We start from the raw sequence: 26175 nt of genomic DNA, 5'->3' as shown, positions 1-26175 counted from the left end.
CATTCTGGTGCCGATTCCAGTTCCCTGGAGAAAGGTCACCTCTGGGGCATTTCAGTGATTCTCATCTGAGCTCCTTCCAATTGGACACAACAACCCTTCATTCACGGCAGCATCTTCCCGTGGGACACAATCAACCCTGCTGCAAAATGGCCACGTCTAAACGGGCTCTGAGCCACACAGGGCGAAGGGGAACACTGTGGCTCACGACACATGCTAGAGGACACATTGCAAATGTCTGTAGCGTATGAGTGAGAAAACACACGTCTAGGGCTTTCCTGGTGAAGGGGCGGGCTGACGAGGCAATGGGCTCCCCTTCTCTCTCCCTCTCTTTCTCTTTTTGTGTGGTGTTTTGGAGATGGGGATGGCGGGGACCCGTCTTGAATCCGGGCCCTCGAGTCTCTCGAAACCCGTCACAGACGGGAGGACAATGAATTTTCTAGCTACTGCGAAGGCGGCGTGAGCCCTCGAAAGATTCCTTTCGCTTGGACGGAAACAAACACTGTTTGGCCATTCTTGCAGTGCACATTCTAGTGTTCTTCAATATAAATGCCTGCAAGGTCAGCTTCAGGAGGAGCCATGACGTGCTCCCTAACACACATGAAGCTTCGTACCGCAGAGCTTGCTGTTTGGGCAAGATGTCACATCCCGGAGAAAAATACCCCCTAAAGGTGATTTTGACCCAGGAAGTACTGTGCTCCCGCTTCCTCCAAAGCCTCCAGCTCCTTGGCTAAGATCGAAAGGCGTGTACACAATGGAGGATGCTCCCTCAAAAGGTTAGTGGCCAGAGAGGGCCTTTGACTGAGCACTTCCTGGGTCTTACACTAGGCGGCACTAGCACAGGGAGTCTGTCCGCAGGTCCCATAAGGGAGGGGTATGTCCTTCCCCCTCCAAGAAGGAAGGAGAAAACTGATGTGGGAAGCATGCGAAGCCTTCAACTAGGGGCAGGCAGCTGGGAAGGAGAACAGAAGGGATTCCACTTCTTTCGTTTTCAGCCTCGACAGCATACCTAGCCTGATGCCCTTACTTCCCTGCCGCCATGGATGCGCTCTTAGAATAAACTCCTGCTGCCCACACAATTCCTGCACAACCTCTAGCTGTGCCCGTCTGACACTCTGACTTCTGGAGAAAAGAGGCGAAAAGCATTTGAAGACCTCACGTCGTGATGTGCCAGAAACCCCCCTGGGACGTACAAAAGCCTTGGCCTCGGAAAGACATCCTCAACTCACTCCCACCTGCCTTTCAGTGCTTGGGACTCCAGGGGTCTCACCGGCTGGTGATCCCCTGCTCCCGCTCCAGACCCACACGACCTCTCTACTAGGAGCTTTGGTGGAGCAGAACACACTGTGTTGCCCTCTGCTTTCAAAGCACTTTCCGGACACTGGCTCGTGGAGCAGCTGCACGCACGTGTTCCTGTCGGGCCTCCGCTCTCACTTGGAGCCAGACGGGCTAAAGCATGGCCCCATGCCCATCCAGACTCAGGCTCAGAAGCCCAGAGGCCGGAATCTGGGGAGTCTGACCACACGCCGCTCCACTATCCACCACGTCTGCGCGGAGGCTCGAGAAACACTGCCGAGAAGAAGCCCACACAAACCAGGACAGGGGGCCGCCCAGGAGGACGACGGGCCGTACCAGCTGGCTAGGATCCCCTCCCTCAGAAGCCACCGGCAGCTTCCCGCACGTCAGGAAGCAGATGCTTTCCACCTGGTATTTCCATACCTGCTCTGTCTCCCAAGGTTGTGCCTGGGACAGCTGAATCTCCACTTGTCTTCTCACTCCCTGCGGCTGTGGTGAAGCCCTCTGTACCTTCCGGGGTCCCTGACACAACAACGGGGAAACGGTTTGACTCCTACACACGCAGGGTTCTGCATGTGCCTCTTCCCGCACAGGACAGAAGTCAGGCTTGCCACACAACAGTAGCCTTCAAGGACTCCTAGGGTGTCTGCAGCTACATAGCTAGTATCAGTCTCACATCACACACAGCTCAATCGTGAGTTCGCCCTGTGTCACGATCGATGCCACCACATAGGTGCCAAAAGGCCAATCCTGACTTGTCTGATTTCCCTGCGCTCGGCTCTCCTGCGCTAGGTTCCAGGGGCGTGCTGGGTTCTTTACCTCCTCTGGCGGCTGCATTCGGGCTGCCGGTTCCTCCTGAAAAGAGACAGGACACTCCACGTTACCCTGGGCAGAAATCAGTGCACTTGGTCTGACAGAAGCCATCCCCCGCAGGCGCTCTTAGGGGTCCCATGGAGCAGCCGGGGCCCAGGGGCCTGCTCCACGTCACCCAGGTAGTGGGCAGCAGATCCAGGAGCCGAACCCTGCCAGCCTCACCCTGGACTGTCGACTCTCATGCCGTTCCTCAGGGCACCTGTGCTGGGGGAGCCCTGTGCTACGATTTCCAATCGGCTCTAGTGGGAGGCCCTCTTTGGGGAAGGGCCGTACACGTCCAGAAAGGACATTTGACCCAGCAAACCCAAAGAAACCATCAGCTTTTCCTCAACAGAGGGAAAAGCCCCGCGTCAAATTGCTACTCCCCTCGTAGCATAGCATGGAGCAGGAGCGAACGGTTCCGGGTGGCCCTCCTTTGTGGACCAAACACTGAGGAGCCCTGCTCCAAGCCCCTGTCCCTACGACCGGCTGGCTGCCACAAGACCGAGCTGATGCCCTTGCCATCGTGCCCCAAGAATGCTGGCCCCCTCACCCTTCAGCAAATTCCCGACTCTAACGGCATGCAGAACGCGTTGCGTACGTCGGGCTGCTGCAGATTCCATCCTTCACCCTACCAAAGGATCATGTGCTGGCCACGGTCTGCCCAGAAAGGATCTGCCACCGAAATCTGACATCACAAATCGGGCGAGGCCAACACAAGTGTAGCTAAAGATCACTGGGCCATGGGTCCACAGATCAACACACAAAGTCAAGGCCCACTGTGCGTACTAAAGAAATGATGCCTCATGGTCCGGGACGGACTTTTGCTTCCTGCTGAAAGCGACCAGGACTCCGCAGGGCTTCTAAGACGTGGAGAGACAGGGTGTCAAGCTGAATTTTGGCAAGTCCCCTGTGGTGGAGTATCGACTAAGGGTTCGTCGGGGGGACCTGGCGAAAGTCTGGAAATGGTCTCAACGGTGACAGGCTTCGCGGCCTTCGACTTCCTGTTCTGACCATTTGCTGGGCTCCTCTGGCACAGTGTCTGTTGCTAGGCTCGGGGGCCGGAACGCTGGCATTTCTGCAAAGATCCCCGGAGAAGGGGATGCTGGTGGTCTGGAAACCATTCCTTGAACAGCTCCGCCTTTGAGGAAGATGAGCTACGTTGGACAACCGCGGGTGTTAGGTGGCACACGTGGACCGCCTGAGCGAGGCCACGGGCAGATGGGACTGCGAGGAGAGCAAACTGGACTGCCGTTTGACGTTCATGCCTCACTCCCTACACGGCAGCGTGAACACAGGATCGTTTGCTTTGACTCCCAATCATGTCTACCTGTGGAACGGCCCTCACGTTTTTGTCCTTGAAAGCCACAGTGCGACAAACGCCGTCCGGGGCGCACGAGGACCGGCACGCTGTGGTCCGTTTCATCTCGGAAGCATGCCCTATCGCACAGATCCCACCACTGTGGAGCCATGCCAGAGGAGGCCCAGGGCTTTCGGGGTTCGAATCTGGTCTCTACCTCTCCTGAGACCTTTCGTTGCTTGCTTCCTTCCGGGAGGAAAGATGCCCATCGGCCACGCTCTCAATGGGATTTGAGTCTCATCGTTCAGCTTCAGGCATCATCTGAAAGTTGATGTCCTTGACATCCAAGAAGTGTCATGGACCAGGGAAATCTCTCCTTTTCCCACGTTCCCGAATGTCATCCCAACGCCATCAGCTCACTTAGCACCCCTCCCACCCAAGACTCTCCCAGGGGCCCTGACGTGAAATCCAGGACGACTGGTAGAGGGAAGCTATGGAAGACATGGCCTTTCAATCACTTCTTGGTCTCGCCTGCTCTGAAGCCTGTGTCCCTTGTGCCTTTCTCTTCAGGGTCAAGAGAAGGACGACAACAACAACAACAACATCAAGAGCAAGCACAAAAGATGGAAAACCCTGCTGAAAACGGGTATACGTGCTATCACCAGTTGACGTAACGGGTCAGATGTCTGTTAGTCTGGATGCTATTGGACTGAGCAGCACTGCCTGAAACCAGTTGCTTAGGCGTCGAAGGGCTCCGTTGTTGGGAACTGGCTTTACCTGGTGTGTGGCCAGGGCTACTGGTGAAGGCGGGGCCCGCTCCAGTGCTGCCTAGGCTGCCAGCATTGAGGGTCGTGGAAACCGGACGTCCAGCAACACCTGAGAAAACCGTAGAATGAACTACTCATTTCAAACACACTTGCCCGTTTTCGCCCAAAGGGGAATGGACCTCTCCCGCCAGGTCCCCCCCACCCCCCGAGAAAATGGAAGCGACTTTCTTCCAGCGACTTGCTGTCCAGACTTCCCGGAGAGTTTGTTCTAATATAACTCTCCTCCACTTTTTGTTATCATCCTTGCTACTTCCTTCTTGGGGTGGTTGCGGCCTTCTTTGCCACACTCGTGCTTTCCACAACTCAAACTGGGTCATCTTACGTCTTCCTCTACATATCTCCGTGACGTTGCATCCAAAGAAATGGAACCTCCCGCCCTCATCACACTATCCCTCGGGGATGCTAGGAACAATGAGGAAATGACAGGATGGAGCTCATGGCACCCTTCCACTTAAAACCCCTACGAGATCAAAATATCTCCTTAGACAGAGGCACCTTTCCTCTGAGGCTAGTCTACCTTTTTAAAAATTTTGTTTTTCTTTAACATGTGGAGTGTGATGCTACTGAGTTCTGTCAGAGAGACGATATTCCTGAGAAACGAGACGGAAGAAAGTCGAAGGGGACCCCCTACTTAAGCCCGTCCCTCTAACCTGGTCCAAACCAAGTGAAATTTAAGTCTATGGATGTAAGATTTGATAACCGTAGGCAAAGCTCCATAAATTCCTTCTTTGCCGGGCTTCCTCCAAAGCCATACTCTCATACAAATTCTGTCACAAAAACCCAAAGTTACACAGAATTTTAAGTCTGAGCCTTTTTTCCTCTCCTTCTTCTTCTCCTCCTCCTCCTCCTCCTCCTCCTCCTCCTCCTTCTTCTTCTTCCTCTTCTTCTTTTTTTTAATTTTTTTTCGCTGTCCATAATAAATTTTGGCATCATATACTCACCTGTAGTAGAACGTTCAGTCGGGAGACCTCGAGCTGTTCCTGAGGAGAAAGAAAGAAATGAGGGGCCACTTGCGGAATCAGTCACTTAAGCCTCTGTCTTAAGGCTCTGCTCCTGATCTCAGGGTTGTGGGATGTAACCGGGCTTGGGCTCCGAGCTGGGTGTGGAGACTGCTTCGGTTGCTCTCGCCCCCTCTCCCTCTGCCCATCTTGCTCATTCACCACAAAGGGAAAAACAAAACAAAACAGAAGAAAACCAAAAGGAAGAACAGAATTGGCCTCATGAAAAGTAAGTGACTTCTGCAAGATGGCTCTGGTCACTGACAAGGCTGGGACTGAAATCCAAGTCATCCAGTCCCTTGGGCCATAAGTCCTAGGGCGTTTTCAGGTAATGCTGCCTCTGCGAATCATGAACTGCCTCTTGTACTGTTTGGAGCACCCAGGCTTCCTAGTGATGGAAATGCCATACTTGAGACCAGAGAAACAGAGAAGAGAACATGACGTGAGTACTAGCGTGTCCTTTTTGGAATGCTTCACACCATCGCTATGATCCATGTGTTAAGTAGTGCGAGAGAAGTTGATGTGAGCATTCGCAGAGGTAGTGTCATGCTTTAATTGTCAAGACTTGCCCAGTCCGGGCCAGGCACACTCCACCAACAGACCAATACAGATCTCATCTTTTCCCACCGATCCCAAGCACACGGGACATGGGATGGACACGTCTTGCTCATCGGCATGGAAGGGTCATGTAGAAAGACTCTTTGACCCTGACCCCCAGAGACTCCCCAGGGGACAATGATGCAGCAGGATAGACCCTGATCCTCCCGACCATTCTGGTGCCGATTCCAGTTCCCTGGAGAAAGGTCACCTCTGGGGCATTTCAGTGATTCTCATCTGAGCTCCTTCCAATTGGACACAACAACCCTTCATTCACGGCAGCATCTTCCCGTGGGACACAATCAACTCTGCTGCAAAATGGCCACGTCTAAACGGGCTCTGAGCCACACAGGGCGAAGGGGAACACTGTGGCTCACGACACATGCTAGAGGACACATTGCAAATGTCTGTAGCGTATGAGTGAGAAAACACACGTCTAGGGCTTTCCTGGTGAAGGGGCGGGCTGACGAGGCAATGGGCTCCCCTTCTCTCTCCCTCTCTTTCTCTTTTTGTGTGGTGTTTTGGAGATGGGGATGGCGGGGACCCGTCTTGAATCCGGGCCCTCGAGTCTCTCGAAACCCGTCACAGACGGGAGGACAATGAATTTTCTAGCTACTGCGAAGGCGGCGTGAGCCCTCGAAAGATTCCTTTCGCTTGGACGGAAACAAACACTGTTTGGCCATTCTTGCAGTGCACATTCTAGTGTTCTTCAATATAAATGCCTGCAAGGTCAGCTTCAGGAGGAGCCATGACGTGCTCCCTAACACACATGAAGCTTCGTACCGCAGAGCTTGCTGTTTGGGCAAGATGTCACATCCCGGAGAAAAATACCCCCTAAAGGTGATTTTGACCCAGGAAGTACTGTGCTCCCGCTTCCTCCAAAGCCTCCAGCTCCTTGGCTAAGATCGAAAGGCGTGTACACAATGGAGGATGCTCCCTCAAAAGGTTAGTGGCCAGAGAGGGCCTTTGACTGAGCACTTCCTGGGTCTTACACTAGGCGGCACTAGCACAGGGAGTCTGTCCGCAGGTCCCATAAGGGAGGGGTATGTCCTTCCCCCTCCAAGAAGGAAGGAGAAAACTGATGTGGGAAGCATGCGAAGCCTTCAACTAGGGGCAGGCAGCTGGGAAGGAGAACAGAAGGGATTCCACTTCTTTCGTTTTCAGCCTCGACAGCATACCTAGCCTGATGCCCTTACTTCCCTGCCGCCATGGATGCGCTCTTAGAATAAACTCCTGCTGCCCACACAATTCCTGCACAACCTCTAGCTGTGCCCGTCTGACACTCTGACTTCTGGAGAAAAGAGGCGAAAAGCATTTGAAGACCTCACGTCGTGATGTGCCAGAAACCCCCCTGGGACGTACAAAAGCCTTGGCCTCGGAAAGACATCCTCAACTCACTCCCACCTGCCTTTCAGTGCTTGGGACTCCAGGGGTCTCACCGGCTGGTGATCCCCTGCTCCCACTCCAGACCCACACGACCTCTCTACTAGGAGCTTTGGTGGAGCAGAACACACTGTGTTGCCCTCTGCTTTCAAAGCACTTTCCGGACACTGGCTCGTGGAGCAGCTGCACGCACGTGTTCCTGTCGGGCCTCCGCTCTCACTTGAAGCCAGACGGGCTAAAGCATGGCCCCATGCCCATCCAGACTCAGGCTCAGAAGCCCAGAGGCCGGAATCTGGGGAGTCTGACCACACGCCGCTCCACTATCCACCACGTCTGCGCGGAGGCTCGAGAAACACTGCCGAGAAGAAGCCCACACAAACCAGGACAGGGGGCCGCCCAGGAGGACGACGGGCCGTACCAGCTGGCTAGGATCCCCTCCCTCAGAAGCCACCGGCAGCTTCCCGCACGTCAGGAAGCAGATGCTTTCCACCTGGTATTTCCATACCTGCTCTGTCTCCCAAGGTTGTGCCTGGGACAGCTGAATCTCCACTTGTCTTCTCACTCCCTGCGGCTGTGGTGAAGCCCTCTGTACCTTCCGGGGTCCCTGACACAACAACGGGGAAACGGTTTGACTCCTACACACGCAGGGTTCTGCATGTGCCTCTTCCCGCACAGGACAGAAGTCAGGCTTGCCACACAACAGTAGCCTTCAAGGACTCCTAGGGTGTCTGCAGCTACATAGCTAGTATCAGTCTCACATCACACACAGCTCAATCGTGAGTTCGCCCTGTGTCACGATCGATGCCACCACATAGGTGCCAAAAGGCCAATCCTGACTTGTCTGATTTCCCTGCGCTCGGCTCTCCTGCGCTAGGTTCCAGGGGCGTGCTGGGTTCTTTACCTCCTCTGGCGGCTGCAGTCGGGCTGCCGGTTCCTCCTGAAAAGAGACAGGACACTCCACGTTACCCTGGGCAGAAATCAGTGCACTTGGTCTGACAGAAGCCATCCCCCGCAGGCGCTCTTAGGGGTCCCATGGAGCAGCCGGGGCCCAGGGGCCTGCTCCACGTCACCCAGGTAGTGGGCAGCAGATCCAGGAGCCGAACCCTGCCAGCCTCACCCTGGACTGTCGACTCTCATGCCGTTCCTCAGGGCACCTGTGCTGGGGGAGCCCTGTGCTACGATTTCCAATCGGCTCTAGTGGGAGGCCCTCTTTGGGGAAGGGCCGTACACGTCCAGAAAGGACATTTGACCCAGCAAACCCAAAGAAACCATCAGCTTTTCCTCAACAGAGGGAAAAGCCCCGCGTCAAATTGCTACTCCCCTCGTAGCATAGCATGGAGCAGGAGCGAACGGTTCCGGGTGGCCCTCCTTTGTGGACCAAACACTGAGGAGCCCTGCTCCAAGCCCCTGTCCCTACGACCGGCTGGCTGCCACAAGACCGAGCTGATGCCCTTGCCATCGTGCCCCAAGAATGCTGGCCCCCTCACCCTTCAGCAAATTCCCAACTCTAACGGCATGCAGAACGCGTTGCGTACGTCGGGCTGCTGCAGATTCCATCCTTCACCCTACCAAAGGATCATGTGCTGGCCACGGTCTGCCCAGAAAGGATCTGCCACCGAAATCTGACATCACAAATCGGGCGAGGCCAACACAAGTGTAGCTAAAGATCACTGGGCCATGGGTCCACAGATCAACACACAAAGTCAAGGCCCACTGTGCGTACTAAAGAAATGATGCCTCATGGTCCGGGACGGACTTTTGCTTCCTGCTGAAAGCGACCAGGACTCCGCAGGGCTTCTAAGACGTGGAGAGACAGGGTGTCAAGCTGAATTTTGGCAAGTCCCCTGTGGTGGAGTATCGACTAAGGGTTCGTCGGGGGGACCTGGCGAAAGTCTGGAAATGGTCTCAACGGTGACAGGCTTCGCGGCCTTCGACTTCCTGTTCTGACCATTTGCTGGGCTACTCTGGCACAGTGTCTGTTGCTAGGCTCGGGGGCCGGAACGCTGGCATTTCTGCAAAGATCCCCGGAGAAGGGGATGCTGGTGGTCTGGAAACCATTCCTTGAACAGCTCCGCCTTTGAGGAAGATGAGCTACGTTGGACAACCGCGGGTGTTAGGTGGCACACGTGGACCGCCTGAGCGAGGCCACGGGCAGATGGGACTGCGAGGAGAGCAAACTGGACTGCCGTTTGACGTTCATGCCTCACTCCCTACACGGCAGCGTGAACACAGGATCGTTTGCTTTGACTCCCAATCATGTCTACCTGTGGAACGGCCCTCACGTTTTTGTCCTTGAAAGCCACGGTGCGACAAACGCCGTCCGGGGCGCACGAGGACCGGCACGCTGTGGTCCGTTTCATCTCGGAAGCATGCCCTATCGCACAGATCCCACCACTGTGGAGCCATGCCAGAGGAGGCCCAGGGCTTTCGGGGTTCGAATCTGGTCTCTACCTCTCCTGAGACCTTTCGTTGCTTGCTTCCTTCCGGGAGGAAAGATGCCCATCGGCCACGCTCTCAATGGGATTTGAGTCTCATCGTTCAGCTTCAGGCATCATCTGAAAGTTGATGTCCTTGACATCCAAGAAGTGTCATGGACCAGGGAAATCTCTCCTTTTCCCACGTTCCCGAATGTCATCCCAACGCCATCAGCTCACTTAGCACCCCTCCCACCCAAGACTCTCCCAGGGGCCCTGACGTGAAATCCAGGACGACTGGTAGAGGGAAGCTATGGAAGACATGGCCTTTCAATCACTTCTTGGTCTCGCCTGCTCTGAAGCCTGTGTCCCTTGTGCCTTTCTCTTCAGGGTCAAGAGAAGGACGACGACAACAACAACAACATCAAGAGCAAGCACAAAAGATGGAAAACCCTGCTGAAAACGGGTATACGTGCTATCACCAGTTGACGTAACGGGTCAGATGTCTGTTAGTCTGGATGCTATTGGACTGAGCAGCACTGCCTGAAACCAGTTGCTTAGGCGTCGAAGGGCTCCGTTGTTGGGAACTGGCTTTACCTGGTGTGTGGCCAGGGCTACTGGTGAAGGCGGGGCCCGCTCCAGTGCTGCCTAGGCTGCCAGCATTGAGGGTCGTGGAAACCGGACGTCCAGCAACACCTGAGAAAACCGTAGAATGAACTACTCATTTCAAACACACTTGCCCGTTTTCGCCCAAAGGGGAATGGACCTCTCCCGCCAGGTCCCCCCCACCCCCCGAGAAAATGGAAGCGACTTTCTTCCAGCGACTTGCTGTCCAGACTTCCCGGAGAGTTTGTTCTAATATAACTCTCCTCCACTTTTTGTTATCATCCTTGCTACTTCCTTCTTGGGGTGGTTGCGGCCTTCTTTGCCACACTCGTGCTTTCCACAACTCAAACTGGGTCATCTTACGTCTTCCTCTACATATCTCCATGACGTTGCATCCAAAGAAATGGAACCTCCCGCCCTCATCACACTATCCCTCGGGGATGCTAGGAACAATGAGGAAATGACAGGATGGAGCTCATGGCACCCTTCCACTTAAAACCCCTACGAGATCAAAATATCTCCTTAGACAGAGGCACCTTTCCTCTGAGGCTAGTCTACCTTTTTAAAAATTTTGTTTTTCTTTAACATGTGGAGTGTGATGCTACTGAGTTCTGTCAGAGAGACGATATTCCTGAGAAACGAGACGGAAGAAAGTCGAAGGGGACCCCCTACTTAAGCCCGTCCCTCTAACCTGGTCCAAACCAAGTGAAATTTAAGTCTATGGATGTAAGATTTGATAACCGTAGGCAAAGCTCCGTAAATTCCTTCTTTGCCGGGCTTCCTCCAAAGCCATACTCTCATACAAATTCTGTCACAAAAACCCAAAGTTACACAGAATTTTAAGTCTGAGCCTTTTTTCCTCTCCTTCTTCTTCTCCTCCTCCTCCTCCTCCTCCTCCTCCTTCTTCTTCTTCTTCTTCTTCCTCTTCTTCTTTTTTTTAATTTTTTTTCATTGTCCATAATAAATTTTGGCATCATATACTCACCTGTAGTAGAACGTTCAGTCGGGAGACCTCGAGCTGTTCCTGAGGAGAAAGAAAGAAATGAGGGGCCACTTGCGGAATCAGTCACTTAAGCCTCTGTCTTAAGGCTCTGCTCCTGATCTCAGGGTTGTGGGATGTAACCGGGCTTGGGCTCCGAGCTGGGTGTGGAGACTGCTTCGGTTGCTCTCGCCCCCTCTCCCTCTGCCCATCTTGCTCATTCACCACAAAGGGAAAAACAAAACAAAACAGAAGAAAACCAAAAGGAAGAACAGAATTGGCCTCATGAAAAGTAAGTGACTTCTGCAAGATGGCTCTGGTCACTGACAAGGCTGGGACTGAAATACAAGTCATCCAGTCCCTTGGACCATAAGTCCTAGGGCGTTTTCAGGTAATGCTGCCTCTGCGAATCATGAACTGCCTCTTGTACTGTTTGGAGCACCCAGGCTTCCTAGTGATGGAAATGCCATACTTGAGACCAGAGAAACAGAGAAGAGAACATGACGTGAGTACTAGCGTGTCCTTTTTGGAATGCTTCACACCATCGCTATGATCCATGTGTTAAGTAGTGCGAGAGAAGTTGATGTGAGCATTCGCAGAGGTAGTGTCATGCTTTAATTGTCAAGACTTGCCCAGTCCGGGCCAGGCACACTCCACCAACAGACCAATACAGATCTCATCTTTTCCCACCGATCCCAAGCACACGGGACATGGGATGGACACGTCTTGCTCATCGGCATGGAAGGGTCATGTAGAAAGACTCTTTGACCCTGACCCCCAGAGACTCCCCAGGGGACAATGATGCAGCAGGATAGACCCTGATCCTCCCGACCATTCTGGTGCCGATTCCAGTTCCCTGGAGAAAGGTCACCTCTGGGGCATTTCAGTGATTCTCATCTGAGCTCCTTCCAATTGGACACAACAACCCTTCATTCACGGCAGCATCTTCCCGTGGGACACAATCAACTCTGCTGCAAAATGGCCACGTCTAAACGGGCTCTGAGCCACACAGGGCGAAGGGGAACACTGTGGCTCACGACACATGCTAGAGGACACATTGCAAATGTCTGTAGCGTATGAGTGAGAAAACACACGTCTAGGGCTTTCCTGGTGAAGGGGCGGGCTGACGAGGCAATGGGCTCCCCTTCTCTCTCCCTCTCTTTCTCTTTTTGTGTGGTGTTTTGGAGATGGGGATGGCGGGGACCCGTCTTGAATCCGGGCCCTCGAGTCTCTCGAAACCCGTCACAGACGGGAGGACAATGAATTTTCTAGCTACTGCGAAGGCGGCGTGAGCCCTCGAAAGATTCCTTTCGCTTGGACGGAAACAAACACTGTTTGGCCATTCTTGCAGTGCACACTCTAGTGTTCTTCAATATAAATGCCTGCAAGGTCAGCTTCAGGAGGAGCCATGACGTGCTCCCTAACACACATGAAGCTTCGTACCGCAGAGCTTGCTGTTTGGGCAAGATGTCACATCCCGGAGAAAAATACCCCCTAAAGGTGATTTTGACCCAGGAAGTACTGTGCTCCCGCTTCCTCCAAAGCCTCCAGCTCCTTGGCTAAGATCGAAAGGCGTGTACACAATGGAGGATGCTCCCTCAAAAGGTTAGTGGCCAGAGAGGGCCTTTGACTGAGCACTTCCTGGGTCTTACACTAGGCGGCACTAGCACAGGGAGTCTGTCCGCAGGTCCCATAAGGGAGGGGTATGTCCTTCCCCCTCCACGAAGGAAGGAGAAAACTGATGTGGGAAGCATGCGAAGCCTTCAACTAGGGGCAGGCAGCTGGGAAGGAGAACAGAAGGGATTCCACTTCTTTCGTTTTCAGCCTCGACAGCATACCTAGCCTGATGCCCTTACTTCCCTGCCGCCATGGATGCGCTCTTAGAATAAACTGCTGCTGCCCACACAATTCCTGCACAACCTCTAGCTGTGCCCGTCTGACACTCTGACTTCTGGAGAAAAGAGGCGAAAAGCATTTGAAGACCTCACGTCGTGATGTGCCAGAAACCCCCCTGGGACGTACAAAAGCCTTGGCCTCGGAAAGACATCCTCAACTCACTCCCACCTGCCTTTCAGTGCTTGGGACTCCAGGGGTCTCACCGGCTGGTGATCCCCTGCTCCCGCTCCAGACCCACACGACCTCTCTACTAGGAGCTTTGGTGGAGCAGAACACACTGTGTTGCCCTCTGCTTTCAAAGCACTTTCCGGACACTGGCTCGTGGAGCAGCTGCACGCACGTGTTCCTGTCGGGCCTCCGCTCTCACTTGGAGCCAGACGGGCTAAAGCATGGCCCCATGCCCATCCAGACTCAGGCTCAGAAGCCCAGAGGCCGGAATCTGGGGAGTCTGACCACACGCCGCTCCACTATCCACCACGTCTGCGCGGAGGCTCGAGAAACACTGCCGAGAAGAAGCCCACACAAACCAGGACAGGGGGCCGCCCAGGAGGACGACGGGCCGTACCAGCTGGCTAGGATCCCCTCCCTCAGAAGCCACCGGCAGCTTCCCGCACGTCAGGAAGCAGATGCTTTCCACCTGGTATTTCCATACCTGCTCTGTCTCCCAAGGTTGTGCCTGGGACAGCTGAATCTCCACTTGTCTTCTCACTCCCTGCGGCTGTGGTGAAGCCCTCTGTACCTTCCGGGGTCCCTGACACAACAACGGGGAAACGGTTTGACTCCTACACACGCAGGGTTCTGCATGTGCCTCTTCCCGCACAGGACAGAAGTCAGGCTTGCCACACAACAGCAGCCTTCAAGGACTCCTAGGGTGTCTGCAGCTACATAGCTAGTATCAGTCTCACATCACACACAGCTCAATCGTGAGTTCGCCCTGTGTCACGATCGATGCCACCACATAGGTGCCAAAGGGCCAATCCTGACTTGTCTGATTTCCCTGCGCTCGGCTCTCCTGCGCTAGGTTCCAGGGGCGTGCTGGGTTCTTTACCTCCTCTGGCGGCTGCAGTCGGGCTGCCGGTTCCTCCTGAAAAGAGACAGGACACTCCACGTTACCCTGGGCAGAAATCAGTGCACTTGGTCTGACAGAAGCCATCCCCCGCAGGCGCTCTTAGGGGTCCCATGGAGCAGCCGGGGCCCAGGGGCCTGCTCCACGTCACCCAGGTAGTGGGCAGCAGATCCAGGAGCCGAACCCTGCCAGCCTCACCCTGGACTGTCGACTCTCATGCCGTTCCTCAGGGCACCTGTGCTGGGGGAGCCCTGTGCTACGATTTCCAATCGGCTCTAGTGGGAGGCCCTCTTTGGGGAAGGGCCGTACACGTCCAGAAAGGACATTTGACCCAGCAAACCCAAAGAAACCATCAGCTTTTCCTCAACAGAGGGAAAAGCCCCGCGTCAAATTGCTACTCCCCTCGTAGCATAGCATGGAGCAGGAGCGAACGGTTCCGGGTGGCCCTCCTTTGTGGACCAAACACTGAGGAGCCCTGCTCCAAGCCCCTGTCCCTACGACCGGCTGGCTGCCACAAGACCGAGCTGATGCCCTTGCCATCGTGCCCCAAGAATGCTGGCCCCCTCACCCTTCAGCAAATTCCCGACTCTAACGGCATGCAGAACGCGTTGCGTACGTCGGGCTGCTGCAGATTCCATCCTTCACCCTACCAAAGGATCATGTGCTGGCCACGGTCTGCCCAGAAAGGATCTGCCACCGAAATCTGACATCACAAATCGGGCGAGGCCAACACAAGTGTAGCTAAAGATCACTGGGCCATGGGTCCACAGATCAACACACAAAGTCAAGGCCCACTGTGCGTACTAAAGAAATGATGCCTCATGGTCCGGGACGGACTTTTGCTTCCTGCTGAAAGCGACCAGGACTCCGCAGGGCTTCTAAGACGTGGAGAGACAGGGTGTCAAGCTGAATTTTGGCAAGTCCCCTGTGGTGGAGTATCGACTAAGGGTTCGTCGGGGGGACCTGGCGAAAGTCTGGAAATGGTCTCAACGGTGACAGGCTTCGCGGCCTTCGACCTCCTGTTCCGACCATTTGCTGGGCTCCTCTGGCACAGTGTCTGTTGCTAGGCTCGGGGGCCGGAACGCTGGCATTTCTGCAAAGATCCCCGGAGAAGGGGATGCTGGTGGTCTGGAAACCATTCCTTGAACAGCTCCGCCTTTGAGGAAGATGAGCTACGTTGGACAACCGCGGGTGTTAGGTGGCACACGTGGACCGCCTGAGCGAGGCCACGGGCAGATGGGACTGCGAGGAGAGCAAACTGGACTGCCGTTTGACGTTCATGCCTCACTCCCTACACGGCAGCGTGAACACAGGATCGTTTGCTTTGACTCCCAATCATGTCTACCTGTGGAACGGCCCTCACGTTTTTGTCCTTGAAAGCCACGGTGCGACAAACGCCGTCCGGGGCGCACGAGGACCGGCACGCTGTGGTCCGTTTCATCTCGGAAGCATGCCCTATCGCACAGATCCCACCACTGTGGAGCCATGCCAGAGGAGGCCCAGGGCTTTCGGGGTTCGAATCTGGTCTCTACCTCTCCTGAGACCTTTCGTTGCTTGCTTCCTTCTGGGAGGAAAGATGCCCATCGGCCACGCTCTCAATGGGATTTGAGTCTCATCGTTCAGCTTCAGGCATCATCTGAAAGTTGATGTCCTTGACATCCAAGAAGTGTCATGGACCAGGGAAATCTCTCCTTTTCCCCCGTTCCCGAATGTCATCCCAACGCCATCAGCTCACTTAGCACCCCTCCCACCCAAGACTCTCCCAGGGGCCCTGATGTGAAATCCAGGACGACTGGTAGAGGGAAGCTATGGAAGACATGGCCTTTCAATCACTTCTTGGTCTCGCCTGCTCTGAAGCCTGTGTCCCTTGTGCCTTTCTCTTCAGGGTCAAGAGAAGGACGACGACAACAACAACAACATCAAGAGCAAGCACAAAAGATGGAAAACCGTGCTGAAAACGGGTATACGTGCTATCACCAGTCGACGTAACGGGTCAGATGTCTGTTAGTCTGGACGCTATTGGACTGAGCAGCACTGCCTGAAACCAGTTGCTTAGGCGTCGAAGGGCTCCGTTGTTGGGAACTGGCTTTACCTGGTGTGTGGCCAGGGCTACTGGTGAAGGCGGGGCCCGCTCCAGTGCTGCCTAGGCTGCCAGCATTGAGGGTCGTGGAAACCGGACGTCCAGCAACACCTGAGAAAACCGTAGAATGAACTACTCATTTCAAACACACTTGCCCGTTTTCGCCCAAAGGGGAATGGACCTCTCCCGCCAGGTCCCCCCCACCCCCCGAGAAAATGGAAGCGACTTTCTTCCAGCGACTTGCTGTCCAGACTTCCCGGAGAGTTTGTTCTAATATAACTCTCCTCCACTTTTTGTTATCATCCTTGCTACTTCCTTCTTGGGGTGGTTGCGGCCTTCTTTGCCACACTCGTGCTTTCCACAACTCAAACTGGGTCATCTTACGTCTTCCTCTACATATCTCCGTGACGTTGCATCCAAAGAAATGGAACCTCCCGCCCTCATCACACTATCCCTCGGGGATGCTAGGAACAATGAGGAAATGACAGGATGGAGTTCATGGCACCCTTCCACTTCAAACCCCTACGAGATCAAAATATCTCCTTAGACAGAGGCACCTTTCCTCTGAGGCTAGTCTACCTTTTTAAAAATTTTGTTTTTCTTTAACATGTGGAGTGTGATGCTACTGAGTTCTGTCAGAGAGACGATATTCCTGAGAAACGAGACGGAAGAAAGTCGAAGGGGACCCCCTACTTAAGCCCGTCCCTCTAACCTGGTCCAAACCAAGTGAAATTTAAGTCTATGGATGTAAGATTTGATAACCGTAGGCAAAGCTCCGTGAATTCCTTCTTTGCCGGGCTTCCTCCAAAGCCATACTCTCATACAAATTCTGTCACAAAAACCCAAAGTTACACAGAATTTTAAGTCTGAGCCTTTTTTCCTCTCCTTCTTCTTCTCCTCCTCCTCCTCCTCCTCCTCCTCCTCCTCCTTCTTCTTCTTCTTCTTCTTCCTCTTCTTCTTTTTTTTAATTTTTTTTCATTGTCCATAATAAATTTTGGCATCATATACTCACCTGTAGTAGAACGTTCAGTCGGGAGACCTCGAGCTGTTCCTGAGGAGAAAGAAAGAAATGAGGGGCCACTTGCGGAATCAGTCACTTAAGCCTCTGTCTTAAGGCTCTGCTCCTGATCTCAGGGTTGTGGGATGTAACCGGGCTTGGGCTCCGAGCTGGGTGTGGAGACTGCTTCGGTTGCTCTCGCCCCCTCTCCCTCTGCCCATCTTGCTCATTCACCACAAAGGGAAAAACAAAACAAAACAGAAGAAAACCAAAAGGAAGAACAGAATTGGCCTCATGAAAAGTAAGTGATTTCTGCAAGATGGCTCTGGTCACTGACAAGGCTGGGACTGAAATACAAGTCATCCAGTCCCTTGGACCATAAGTCCTAGGGCGTTTTCAGGTAATGCTGCCTCTGCGAATCATGAACTGCCTCTTGTACTGTTTGGAGCACCCAGGCTTCCTAGTGATGGAAATGCCATACTTGAGACCAGAGAAACAGAGAAGAGAACATGACGTGAGTACTAGCGTGTCCTTTTTGGAATGCTTCACACCATCGCTATGATCCATGTGTTAAGTAGTGCGAGAGAAGTTGATGTGAGCATTCGCAGAGGTAGTGTCATGCTTTAATTGTCAAGACTTGCCCAGTCCGGGCCAGGCACACTCCACCAACAGACCAATACAGATCTCATCTTTTCCCACCGATCCCAAGCACACGGGACATGGGATGGACACGTCTTGCTCATCGGCATGGAAGGGTCATGTAGAAAGACTCTTTGACCCTGACCCCCAGAGACTCCCCAGGGCACAATGATGCAGCAGGATAGACCCTGATCCTCCCGACCATTCTGGTGCCGATTCCAGTTCCCTGGAGAAAGGTCACCTCTGGGGCATTTCAGTGATTCTCATCTGAGCTCCTTCCAATTGGACACAACAACCCTTCATTCACGGCAGCATCTTCCCGTGGGACACAATCAACTCTGCTGCAAAATGGCCACGTCTAAACGGGCTCTGAGCCACACAGGGCGAAGGGGAACACTGTGGCTCACGACACATGCTAGAGGACACATTGCAAATGTCTGTAGCGTATGAGTGAGAAAACACACGTCTAGGGCTTTCCTGGTGAAGGGGCGGGCTGACGAGGCAATGGGCTCCCCTTCTCTCTCCCTCTCTTTCTCTTTTTGTGTGGTGTTTTGGAGATGGGGATGGCGGGGACCCGTCTTGAATCCGGGCCCTCGAGTCTCTCGAAACCCGTCACAGACGGGAGGACAATGAATTTTCTAGCTACTGCGAAGGCGGCGTGAGCCCTCGAAAGATTCCTTTCGCTTGGACGGAAACAAACACTGTTTGGCCATTCTTGCAGTGCACACTCTAGTGTTCTTCAATATAAATGCCTGCAAGGTCAGCTTCAGGAGGAGCCATGACGTGCTCCCTAACACACATGAAGCTTCGTACCGCAGAGCTTGCTGTTTGGGCAAGATGTCACATCCCGGAGAAAAATACCCCCTAAAGGTGATTTTGACCCAGGAAGTACTGTGCTCCCGCTTCCTCCAAAGCCTCCAGCTCCTTGGCTAAGATCGAAAGGCGTGTACACAATGGAGGATGCTCCCTCAAAAGGTTAGTGGCCAGAGAGGGCCTTTGACTGAGCACTTCCTGGGTCTTACACTAGGCGGCACTAGCACAGGGAGTCTGTCCGCAGGTCCCATAAGGGAGGGGTATGTCCTTCCCCCTCCACGAAGGAAGGAGAAAACTGATGTGGGAAGCATGCGAAGCCTTCAACTAGGGGCAGGCAGCTGGGAAGGAGAACAGAAGGGATTCCACTTCTTTCGTTTTCAGCCTCGACAGCATACCTAGCCTGATGCCCTTACTTCCCTGCCGCCATGGATGCGCTCTTAGAATAAACTCCTGCTGCCCACACAATTCCTGCACAACCTCTAGCTGTGCCCGTCTGACACTCTGACTTCTGGAGAAAAGAGGCGAAAAGCATTTGAAGACCTCACGTCGTGATGTGCCAGAAACCCCCCTGGGACGTACAAAAGCCTTGGCCTCGGAAAGACATCCTCAACTCACTCCCACCTGCCTTTCAGTGCTTGGGACTCCAGGGGTCTCACCGGCTGGTGATCCCCTGCTCCCACTCCAGACCCACACGACCTCTCTACTAGGAGCTTTGGTGGAGCAGAACACACTGTGTTGCCCTCTGCTTTCAAAGCACTTTCCGGACACTGGCTCGTGGAGCAGCTGCACGCACGTGTTCCTGTCGGGCCTCCGCTCTCACTTGGAGCCAGACGGGCTAAAGCATGGCCCCATGCCCATCCAGACTCAGGCTCAGAAGCCCAGAGGCCGGAATCTGGGGAGTCTGACCACACGCCGCTCCACTATCCACCACGTCTGCGCGGAGGCTCGAGAAACACTGCCGAGAAGAAGCCCACACAAACCAGGACAGGGGGCCGCCCAGGAGGACGATGGGCCGTACCAGCTGGCTAGGATCCCCTCCCTCAGAAGCCACCGGCAGCTTCCCGCACGTCAGGAAGCAGATGCTTTCCACCTGGTATTTCCATACCTGCTCTGTCTCCCAAGGTTGTGCCTGGGACAGCTGAATCTCCACTTGTCTTCTCACTCCCTGCGGCTGTGGTGAAGCCCTCTGTACCTTCCGGGGTCCCTGACACAACAACGGGGAAACGGTTTGACTCCTACACACGCAGGGTTCTGCATGTGCCTCTTCCCGCACAGGACAGAAGTCAGGCTTGCCACACAACAGCAGCCTTCAAGGACTCCTAGGGTGTCTGCAGCTACATAGCTAGTATCAGTCTCACATCACACACAGCTCAATCGTGAGTTCGCCCTGTGTCACGATCGATGCCACCACATAGGTGCCAAAGGGCCAATCCTGACTTGTCTGATTTCCCTGCGCTCGGCTCTCCTGCGCTAGGTTCCAGGGGCGTGCTGGGTTCTTTACCTCCTCTGGCGGCTGCATTCGGGCTGCCGGTTCCTCCTGAAAAGAGACAGGACACTCCACGTTACCCTGGGCAGAAATCAGTGCACTTGGTCTGACAGAAGCCATCCCCCGCAGGCGCTCTTAGGGGTCCCATGGAGCAGCCGGGGCCCAGGGGCCTGCTCCACGTCACCCAGGTAGTGGGCAGCAGATCCAGGAGCCGAACCCTGCCAGCCTCACCCTGGACTGTCGACTCTCATGCCGTTCCTCAGGGCACCTGTGCTGGGGGAGCCCTGTGCTACGATTTCCAATCGGCTCTAGTGGGAGGCCCTCTTTGGGGAAGGGCCGTACACGTCCAGAAAGGACATTTGACCCAGCAAACCCAAAGAAACCATCAGCTTTTCCTCAACAGAGGGAAAAGCCCCGCGTCAAATTGCTACTCCCCTCGTAGCATAGCATGGAGCAGGAGCGAACGGTTCCGGGTGGCCCTCCTTTGTGGACCAAACACTGAGGAGCCCTGCTCCAAGCCCCTGTCCCTACGACCGGCTGGCTGCCACAAGACCGAGCTGATGCCCTTGCCATCGTGCCCCAAGAATGCTGGCCCCCTCACCCTTCAGCAAATTCCCGACTCTAACGGCATGCAGAACGCGTTGCGTACGTCGGGCTGCTGCAGATTCCATCCTTCACCCTACCAAAGGATCATGTGCTGGCCACGGTCTGCCCAGAAAGGATCTGCCACCGAAATCTGACATCACAAATCGGGCGAGGCCAACACAAGTGTAGCTAAAGATCACTGGGCCATGGGTCCACAGATCAACACACAAAGTCAAGGCCCACTGTGCGTACTAAAGAAATGATGCCTCATGGTCCGGGACGGACTTTTGCTTCCTGCTGAAAGCGACCAGGACTCCGCAGGGCTTCTAAGACGTGGAGAGACAGGGTGTCAAGCTGAATTTTGGCAAGTCCCCTGTGGTGGAGTATCGACTAAGGGTTCGTCGGGGGGACCTGGCGAAAGTCTGGAAATGGTCTCAACGGTGACAGGCTTCGCGGCCTTCGACCTCCTGTTCCGACCATTTGCTGGGCTCCTCTGGCACAGTGTCTGTTGCTAGGCTCGGGGGCCGGAACGCTGGCATTTCTGCAAAGATCCCCGGAGAAGGGGATGCTGGTGGTCTGGAAACCATTCCTTGAACAGCTCCGCCTTTGAGGAAGATGAGCTACGTTGGACAACCGCGGGTGTTAGGTGGCACACGTGGACCGCCTGAGCGAGGCCACGGGCAGATGGGACTGCGAGGAGAGCAAACTGGACTGCCGTTTGACGTTCGTGCCTCACTCCCTACACGGCAGCGTGAACACAGGATCGTTTGCTTTGACTCCCAATCATGTCTACCTGTGGAACGGCCCTCACGTTTTTGTCCTTGAAAGCCACGGTGCGACAAACGCCGTCCGGGGCGCACGAGGACCGGCACGCTGTGGTCCGTTTCATCTCGGAAGCATGCCCTATCGCACAGATCCCACCACTGTGGAGCCATGCCAGAGGAGGCCCAGGGCTTTCGGGGTTCGAATCTGGTCTCTACCTCTCCTGAGACCTTTCGTTGCTTGCTTCCTTCTGGGAGGAAAGATGCCCATCGGCCACGCTCTCAATGGGATTTGAGTCTCATCGTTCAGCTTCAGGCATCATCTGAAAGTTGATGTCCTTGACATCCAAGAAGTGTCATGTACCAGGGAAATCTCTCCTTTTCCCATGTTCCCGAATGTCATCCCAATGCCATCAGCTCACTTAGCACCCCTCCCACCCAAGACTCTCCCAGGGGCCCTGACGTGAAATCCAGGACGACTGGTAGAGGGAAGATATGGAAGACATGGCCTTTCAATCACTTCTTGGTCTCGCCTGCTCTGAAGCCTGTGTCCCTTGTGCCTTTCTCTTCAGGGTCAGGAGAAGGACGACAACAACACAACAACATCAAGAGCAAGCACAAAAGATGGAAAACCCTGCTGAAAACGGGTATACGTGCTATCACCAGTCGACGTAACGGGTCAGATGTCTGTTAGTCTGGACTCTATTGGACTGAGCAGCACTGCCTGAAACCAGTTGCTTAGGCGTCGAAGGGCTCCGTTGTTGGGAACTGGCTTTACCTGGTGTGTGGCCAGGGCTACTGGTGAAGGCGGGGCCCGCTCCAGTGCTGCCTAGGCTGCCAGCATTGAGGGTCGTGGAAACCGGACGTCCAGCAACACCTGAGAAAACCGTAGAATGAACTACTCATTTCAAACACACTTGCCCGTTTTCGCCCAAAGGGGAATGGACCTCTCCCGCCAGGTCCCCCCCCCCCCCCCTGAGAAAATGGAAGCGACTTTCTTCCAGCGACTTGCTGTCCAGACTTCCCGGAGAGTTTGTTCTAATATAACTCTCCTCCACTTTTTGTTATCATCCTTGCTACTTCCTTCTTGGGGTGGTTGCGGCCTTCTTTGCCACACTCGTGCTTTCCACATCTCAAACTGGGTCATCTTACGTCTTCCTCTACATATCTCCGTGACGTTGCATCCAAAGAAATGGAACCTCCCGCCCTCATCACACTATCCCTCGGGGATGCTAGGAACAATGAGGAAATGACAGGATGGAGCTCATGGCACCCTTCCACTTAAAACCCCTACGAGATCAAAATATCTCCTTAGACAGAGGCACCTTTCCTCTGAGGCTAGTCTACCTTTTTAAAAATTTTGTTTTTCTTTAACATGTGGAGTGTGATGCTACTGAGTTCTGTCAGAGAGACGATATTCCTGAGAAACGAGACGGAAGAAAGTCGAAGGGGACCCCCTACTTAAGCCCGTCCCTCTAACCTGGTCCAAACCAAGTGAAATTTAAGTCTATGGATGTAAGATTTGATAACCGTAGGCAAAGCTCCGTAAATTCCTTCTTTGCCGGGCTTTCTCCAAAGCCATACTCTCATACAAATTCTGTCTCAAAAACCCAAAGTTACACAGAATTTTCAGTCTGAGCCTTTTTTTCACTCCTTCTTCTTCTTCTTCTTCTTTTCTTCTTCTTCCTCTTCCTCTTCTTATTTTTTTTAATTTTTTTTCGCTGTCCATAATAAATTTTGGCATCATATACTCACCTGTAGTAGAACGTTCAGTCGGGAGACCTCGAGCTGTTCCTGAGGAGAAAGAAAGAAATGAGGGGCCACTTGCAGAATCAGTCACTTAAGCCTCTGTCTTAAGGCTCTGCTCCTGATCTCAGGGTTGTGGGATGTAACCGGGCTTGGGCTCCGAGCTGGGTGTGGAGACTGCTTCGGTTGCTCTCGCCCCCTCTCCCTCTGCCCATCTTGCTCATTCACCACAAAGGGAAAAACAAAACAAAACAGAAGAAAACCAAAAGGAAGAACAGAATTGGCCTCATGAAAAGTAAGTGATTTCTGCAAGATGGCTCTGGTCACTGACAAGGCTGGGACTGAAATCCAAGTCATCCAGTCCCTTGGACCATAAGTCCTAGGGCGTTTTCAGGTAATGCTGCCTCTGCGAATCATGAACTGCCTCTTGTACTGTTTGGAGCACCCAGACTTCCTAGTGATCGAAATGCCATACTTGAGACCAGAGAAACAGAGAAGAGAACATGACGTGAGTACTAGCGTGTCCTTTTTGGAATGCTTCACACCATCGCTATGATCCATGTGTTAAGTAGTGCGAGAGAAGTTGATGTGAGCATTCACAGAGGTAGTGTCATGCTTTAATTGTCAAGACTTGCCCAGTCCGGGCCAGGCACACTCCACCAACAGACCAATACAGATCTCATCTTTTCCCACCGATCCCAAGCACACGGGACATGGGATGGACACGTCTTGCTCATCGGCATGGAAGGGTCATGTAGAAAGACTCTTTGACCCTGACCCCCAGAGACTCCCCAGGGGACAATGATGCAGCAGGATAGACCCTGATCCTCCCGACCATTCTGGTGCCGATTCCAGTTCCCTGGAGAAAGGTCACCTCTGGGGCATTTCAGTGATTCTCATCTGAGCTCCTTCCAATTGGACACAACAACCCTTCATTCACGGCAGCAACTTCCCGTGGGACACAATCAACTCTGCTGCAAAATGGCCACGTCTAAACGGGCTCTGAGCCACACAGGGCGAAGGGGAACACTGTGGCTCACGACACATGCTAGAGGACACATTGCAAATGTCTGTAGCGTATGAGTGAGAAAACACACGTCTAGGGCTTTCCTGGTGAAGGGGCGGGCTGACGAGGCAATGGGCTCCCCTTCTCTCTCCCTCTCTTTCTCTTTTTGTGTGGTGTTTTGGAGATGGGGATGGCGGGGACCCGTCTTGAATACGGGCCCTCGAGTCTCTCGAAACCCGTCACAGACGGGAGGACAATGAATTTTCTAGCTACTGCGAAGGCGGCGTGAGCCCTCGAAAGATTCCTTTCGCTTGGACGGAAACAAACACTGTTTGGCCATTCTTGCAGTGCACACTCTAGTGTTCTTCAATATAAATGCCTGCAAGGTCAGCTTCAGGAGGAGCCATGACGTGCTCCCTAACACACATGAAGCTTCGTACCGCAGAGCTTGCTGTTTGGGCAAGATGTCACATCCCGGAGAAAAATACCCCCTAAAGGTGATTTTGACCCAGGAAGTACTGTGCTCCCGCTTCCTCCAAAGCCTCCAGCTCCTTGGCTAAGATCGAAAGGCGTGTACACAATGGAGGATGCTCCCTCAAAAGGTTAGTGGCCAGAGAGGGCCTTTGACTGAGCACTTCCTGGGTCTTACACTAGGCGGCACTAGCACAGGGAGTCTGTCCGCAGGTCCCATAAGGGAGGGGTATGTCCTTCCCCCTCCACGAAGGAAGGAGAAAACTGATGTGGGAAGCATGCGAAGCCTTCAACTAGGGGCAGGCAGCTGGGAAGGAGAACAGAAGGGATTCCACTTCTTTCGTTTTCAGCCTCGACAGCATACCTAGCCTGATGCCCTCACTTCCCTGCCGCCATGGATGCGCTCTTAGAATAAACTCCTGCTGCCCACACAATTCCTTCACAACCTCTAGCTGTGCCCGTCTGACACTCTGACTTCTGGAGAAAAGGGGCAAAAAGCATTTGAAGACCTCACGTCGTGATGTGCCAGAAACCCCCCTGGGACGTACAAAAGCCTTGGCCTCGGAAAGACATCCTCAACTCACTCCCACCTGCCTTTCAGTGCTTGGGACTCCAGGGGTCTCACCGGCTGGTGATCCCCTGCTCCCGCTCCAGACCCACACGACCTCTCTACTAGGAGCTTTGGTGGAGCAGAACACACTGTGTTGCCCTCTGCTTTCAAAGCACTTTCCGGACACTGGCTCGTGGAGCAGCTGCACGCACGTGTTCCTGTCGGGCCTCCGCTCTCACTTGGAGCCAGACGGGCTAAAGCATGGCCCCATGCCCATCCAGACTCAGGCTCAGAAGCCCAGAGGCCGGAATCTGGGGAGTCTGACCACACGCCGCTCCACTATCCACCACGTCTGCGCGGAGGCTCGAGAAACACTGCCGAGAAGAAGCCCACACAAACCAGGACAGGGGGCCGCCCAGGAGGACGACGGGCCGTACCAGCTGGCTAGGATCCCCTCCCTCAGAAGCCACCGGCAGCTTCCCGCACGTCAGGAAGCAGATGCTTTCCACCTGGTATTTCCATACCTGCTCTGTCTCCCAAGGTTGTGCCTGGGACAGCTGAATCTCCACTTGTCTTCTCACTCCCTGCGGCTGTGGTGAAGCCCTCTGTACCTTCCGGGGTCCCTGACACAACAACGGGGAAACGGTTTGACTCCTACACACGCAGGGTTCTGCATGTGCCTCTTCCCGCACAGGACAGAAGTCAGGCTTGCCACACAACAGCAGCCTTCAAGGACTCCTAGGGTGTCTGCAGCTACATAGCTAGTATCAGTCTCACATCACACACAGCTCAATCGTGAGTTCGCCCTGTGTCACGATCGATGCCACCAC

The 26175-nt window shown here is 54.1% G+C and overlaps 1 protein-coding gene across 1 annotated transcript in view; it reads right to left on the bottom strand.

Moving 5' to 3' along the window:
• Positions 1 to 26175, bottom strand: part of MUC19 (mucin 19, oligomeric) — a 170545-nt gene that overhangs the window by 103667 nt on the left and 40703 nt on the right. Inside the window, exons 36-52 of the mRNA XM_044226370.1 lie at positions 25870 to 25968; positions 23328 to 23366; positions 22351 to 22449; positions 20242 to 20277; positions 19846 to 19944; positions 17304 to 17342; positions 16304 to 16402; positions 14194 to 14229; positions 13798 to 13896; positions 11256 to 11294; positions 10262 to 10360; positions 8152 to 8187; positions 7756 to 7854; positions 5214 to 5252; positions 4223 to 4321; positions 2113 to 2148; positions 1717 to 1815 (exon numbers count right to left, since the gene is read on the bottom strand). Of these exons, the coding sequence (XP_044082305.1) occupies positions 1717 to 1815; positions 2113 to 2148; positions 4223 to 4321; positions 5214 to 5252; positions 7756 to 7854; positions 8152 to 8187; positions 10262 to 10360; positions 11256 to 11294; positions 13798 to 13896; positions 14194 to 14229; positions 16304 to 16402; positions 17304 to 17342; positions 19846 to 19944; positions 20242 to 20277; positions 22351 to 22449; positions 23328 to 23366; positions 25870 to 25968 (1191 nt within the window). The remainder of the gene's footprint in view (positions 1 to 1716; positions 1816 to 2112; positions 2149 to 4222; positions 4322 to 5213; positions 5253 to 7755; positions 7855 to 8151; positions 8188 to 10261; positions 10361 to 11255; positions 11295 to 13797; positions 13897 to 14193; positions 14230 to 16303; positions 16403 to 17303; positions 17343 to 19845; positions 19945 to 20241; positions 20278 to 22350; positions 22450 to 23327; positions 23367 to 25869; positions 25969 to 26175) is intronic.

This window comes from Neovison vison, chromosome 12 (genome assembly GCF_020171115.1).
Source record: "Neovison vison isolate M4711 chromosome 12, ASM_NN_V1, whole genome shotgun sequence".
Classification (NCBI taxonomy): domain Eukaryota; kingdom Metazoa; phylum Chordata; class Mammalia; order Carnivora; family Mustelidae; genus Neogale; species Neogale vison.
Note: the sequence above shows the minus strand (reverse complement) of the source record. Positions and strands in the feature narration are given on the sequence as shown.